At 49.0% G+C, this 4,252-nt stretch overlaps 1 protein-coding gene across 1 annotated transcript; it reads right to left on the reverse strand.

Annotated features, from left to right (window-relative positions):
- Window positions 1-1,099: 1,099 nt before the first annotated feature.
- Window positions 1,100-4,017, reverse strand: LOC133917729 (WAT1-related protein At1g44800-like). The gene is made up of 5 exons (XM_062361592.1): window positions 3,520-4,017; window positions 2,796-2,858; window positions 2,182-2,698; window positions 1,929-2,080; window positions 1,100-1,789 (listed from the first exon to the last, which is right to left on the reverse strand). Exons 1-5 carry the CDS (start codon window positions 3,708-3,710, stop codon window positions 1,558-1,560), a joined length of 1,155 nt encoding a protein of 384 aa, XP_062217576.1. The 5' UTR covers window positions 3,711-4,017; the 3' UTR covers window positions 1,100-1,557.
- Between the last annotated feature and the right edge of the window lie 235 nt (window positions 4,018-4,252).

Here is a 4,252-nt window from a genome sequence, read left to right on the forward strand (position 1 = left end):
CGACATCGAGCCTCGCAAAGTTTCGAGTGACTGTAACATCTACTCCGCACGCACGTTCCAGATCAGGCCTACACGAAATGTTTGGAATTGTTTACTTCTTGAGGGGTGCACGGGAAGTGGTGTTGTCTTCGTACGATGGGTGTGTGGCAAGTGGACATCGTGCTGACGTCTAAGTGTCTTGAAGACTTATCTCGAGAATTCCTATTGGAACCCCATGTGCCCGTCACAAATAAAACAAGGCGAAACAGTTTCAAATATCTGGACATCTCTGGATACTATATAAGTCTTTTTTTTTTTTTGCGAATTGGATACTATATAAGTCTGATACTAAGATAAATACATTTTGCTGAAGGTATTATACATTTGGATTACTCCGCAGAGAAAAGTAACAGCGTATCTAAACAGAATCCTTCAGAAGTCAGGCCTAAGATACATTCGGCAAAAAAAAATGAGGAATTTGTTCTAATCCACTGGGGCAACAAAGAGCCGTGCACCCAAAGTGTGCATGCTAGAATTTAAAATCCTCCTAGGCACATGTTTTTTCTTCTTCTTTACTTTTCTTCAGAGAATCTACTTCATTCCTTTCTCAAAAGAAAGAATATGCAAAATGTCTACGAATGAATAAGAGACAAAGATGAACATGATGCGGCCGGCTGCGTGTTCCGATCATCCGAGGGGTCGATGCTCTCTGTGACTTCTGATTGACGTCTGGAATTCGCTTTTCAGTCGTGCAACACACGTATGCGTGCACAACTGCACACCCAACACGTTTGTCGCAAAAGCATCTCCTCTTGGCTCCTGCATGCATGACCTAGAGATGATAAGAATGCTAGCAGATACGCATCTCCTCCTGAATTTCTAAAACAATGTTTTAACCTCATTGTTAAGTCAAGTGTCATCCAGCACCACTAACCAAACAAACAACTACAGAAAAAAAAAGCAATTCATGACAAGTACGTATTAACATATAACATCCTCAACTGGGGTGGATCGGGTAAGGAGCCCTCTACCGGCTAGAACCCCATTAAAGATTAGAGGTGGAGAAGTAGGAGGAGGAGCTAGAGAAAGAAAAAAAGAAGAGTAAGATGAGGTGGATGCGAAGGAGGAAGAAGAGAGAACTCTTTGCCCACTGTCTCCGCCACTGATCCTCAAAGCAACCACATTTGGGTTCCATGTCGATTCAGGCATCAATTAATTAGTAAAAGTTCGTGATTAGTGGATGCACCAAGAGTGCAAGCAAAGGGGGAGAGAATGGGAAGCTGATAATCTCTGTAGATAGCATTAAGCAAAGGCAGAGCATTGATTAATAGGCACTGACGAAGTAATTAATCCCAGCTCATACGTAAGCAGAGCAAATTTTAATGATTAATCAAGCACCCGGAGACGTCATGGCCTTATCCATTACATCAGGCGAGGTCCATATGTGTCTCTCTCCCTCTCTCTCGCGCAAGAATTTTATGAGAAAATAATATAAACGGAAGAAGAAAGATCGCACCACATATATACTATCCATCGGCTACAACGTAAGCCTAGAATGGACGAGCACGATGCATGAGACTAGTAGTGGCCGTTGTCCGCCGGCGTCTCGACGTCGAAGACGTGGCCGCGGCCGTTGCCGAGGTCGTGCTTGCCGTTGCCGTTGGGCTGCACCGAGGTGATGGGCAGCTGCTCGGTCGCTGCGCCCTTGGAACCGCCAGCTGAGACGTCGGCGACCTGTTTGACGTGGTCCTTGCTCATGCCCCAGATGAGCGCGTACAGGCCTGCAACGATGATCACTGCGCCAATCACACTGGAAGAACAGAAGGTGATGGCATTAGCACTACTTGTATCATCCCATGCTTTATCAGACAACTAAATATATACACATATAACTGAATATACTATACAAGCGTAGGATTATATACGTGGATTAATTGTACGTTATGTACCTTCCAAGAGTGATCTCTTCTTTGAGTATGATGGAGCCCATAACGGCAGTTATGATCATGCAGAGAGGGTTGAAGGCTGTGACGAAAACCGGGCCTCGCTGCCTCGACACGAGACCCTGCACGTAGTAGGCAACGCCGGAGCACACTATGCCCTGCAACGTGCATACGCGCACACAGTTCATGGTGTCAGTGAAAACGAGCGATGTACACGTACATTAGCCGTACGAACTCATGCAGGGTCGACGGGACTTACGGCGTAGACGGCGGTGAAGAGGCGGGTGTCGAAGCCGATGACCCACGCCTTGGTGTTGCCGCGCTCCGCGACGAGCGCGACGGCGCCGCTCATCAGCGAGCCCGTCAGGCAGATGAGCGTCGTCAGCGACAGCTCCGCGGGGTAGCTCTGCAGCGTGTTGGACTGAAGCACGAAGAAGCTGGACCAGCAGACGCAGGCGACGACAATCAGGATAGTCCCGTTGAGCCACCCGGCGCCCTGGCCGCCGGCGCCGGTGCTGTCGTGGTGCTGGCCCCTGGACCAGGGGAACTGCACCACGGGGCCGTGGTACAGGATCATGAGCACCGCGCCGGCGACGGTGCAGAGCGTGCCGACGATCTTCGCCTGGCTGTGCACGCTCCGCAGACGCACCTTCTCCATCCGCAGGACGAGGGCCATGACGAAGGTGACGGCGGGGAGTATGTTGATCAGCGCCGACGCGAAGCCGGCGGAGGTCAGGTTGGCGCCCATGTAGTACAGGTTCTGGTCAAGCACAGGTCTGCATGAACGGAACATGCATGCATGCACAGCACGTGAGATCTCGATCTGTCATGCATGTATGTGCGAATAGCTAGCCGTAGCTGATTTGTACGTACTCAAGTAAGGCGAGCCCAATTATCTTCAAGAAGATGGTGAAGGTCATCTTTGGCCTCACGTTCCTGCATCACGTTATATTGGAGCAAAATTAAGCACAGAGTTAGTTGTGGGTCATGAAGAGAGAAATGAAGAGAGAAATTGTTAGATTATGCCTCCACCGCCACACTAAAAGGTGGTTACCACAACCCACGAAAATTTTAGGTCATGAAATTTTAAAGAAAAATTTGGATACTCCTGTATGGATTCTGATTTAGCACATGATGACAAGAAAGCTGAGAAAGAATATACTTTTTGTTCATGATGCAGGTACAAAATAGAATAGACGTGCTACTTTTCCGGATTAGGATCTACGAGTGCTGGTCGTGTAGCATGCAACATCTGAAAGCGACTAGAATACTAATTAAGTCGGCTTTGCAAGCACAATGGATCCGGTGCATGACTCACAAGCTGGACATCTCCTGTGATCGATGAACATGAATGCATGTGCATGAATGGCAAAAGAAAATCTTCCTGCTGCACTTGCATGGCATGCATGACAGCATTTGTGCTTCAGCCATGAAACGACGCAGTATCATGTCCATGAAGCACGCACGACGCACTGATAAGCTAGCTACACACAACGATGGAGCACTACATGGATCGAGTAGTGAAAGAAGACGATCCAGCAGAGTATGAGATAGAGAGGCCACCGGAGATGGAGGGTTGAGCAAAAAGATTACGTACCTCTCGAACCAAAGAGCGAAGGGCGCCATGACGGCGGTGGCGACGAGGTTACGGTACACGACGAGCACGAAGTGGCTCATCCCGCGCTTGAGGGAGGCCACGGCGACCACGTACATCCCCGCGAACCCTACCTGCAGCAGGATCATAGCCAGGTACGGCTTCACATCGCTCAAAACTTTTCCCACACCCATTCTGCTCGATAATCTCTTCGTAATCCTCAGCTAAATTCCAAGCCTTTCTTCCTCAGCAGCCACACTGGAACCTGGGCTAGCTAGCTCAAGCTCTTCACAACACAAGCTATGGCAGTGAGGAGGCAATGAGCTCACCGGCCATTTATATAGCCGCGCATGTCACAACTGTGGCTGTGGGCATAGTACTGCAAGTGTAGCTATCGAAATTGAATCAGCTGAGATGCCAAGTGCAGCCATTGATGGATCCGAGTCATAAGCACCCCGGCTGTCTGTGTTGGTGGTTGCAGTGCTTGCTTAGCTAAATGTTCCTTGTTTAATATTCCACTTCCGGTGAAAGGAGAAGCTAAACCCCTCTCTCTCTTTCTCTCCTCCTCATTCGTGCTTTTCCCGGAAAATGCAGGGCGCACGTTCTACCTATATGGGTTAGACATCTATTTCAGCTTCCTGAAGAAGAGAATACTAGCGGCTGGGACTTATCGATCAGAGTCGTCAGGTCAAGGCCTTTGTGGGGGTTAGCTGGACCTGCCTGGCTAGGGTTTCAT

This window comes from Phragmites australis, chromosome 5, assembly GCF_958298935.1.
Source record: "Phragmites australis chromosome 5, lpPhrAust1.1, whole genome shotgun sequence".
Lineage (NCBI taxonomy): Eukaryota > Viridiplantae > Streptophyta > Magnoliopsida > Poales > Poaceae > Phragmites > Phragmites australis.

What these genes read in the sequence shown, in the direction of transcription:
- LOC133917729 (XM_062361592.1), bottom strand. Translation starts at nt 3,710, where the DNA reads ATGGGTGTGGGAAAAGTTTTGAGCGATGTGAAGCCGTACCTGGCTATG. An exon ending in ATTGGGCTCGCCTTACTTGA is followed by an intron (nt 2,699 to 2,795) that starts GTACGTACAAAT and finishes CCGTTCATGCAG; the next exon opens with ACCTGTGCTTGACCAGAACC. An exon ending in TCTTCACCGCCGTCTACGCC is followed by an intron (nt 2,081 to 2,181) that starts GTAAGTCCCGTC and finishes TGCACGTTGCAG; the next exon opens with GGCATAGTGTGCTCCGGCGT.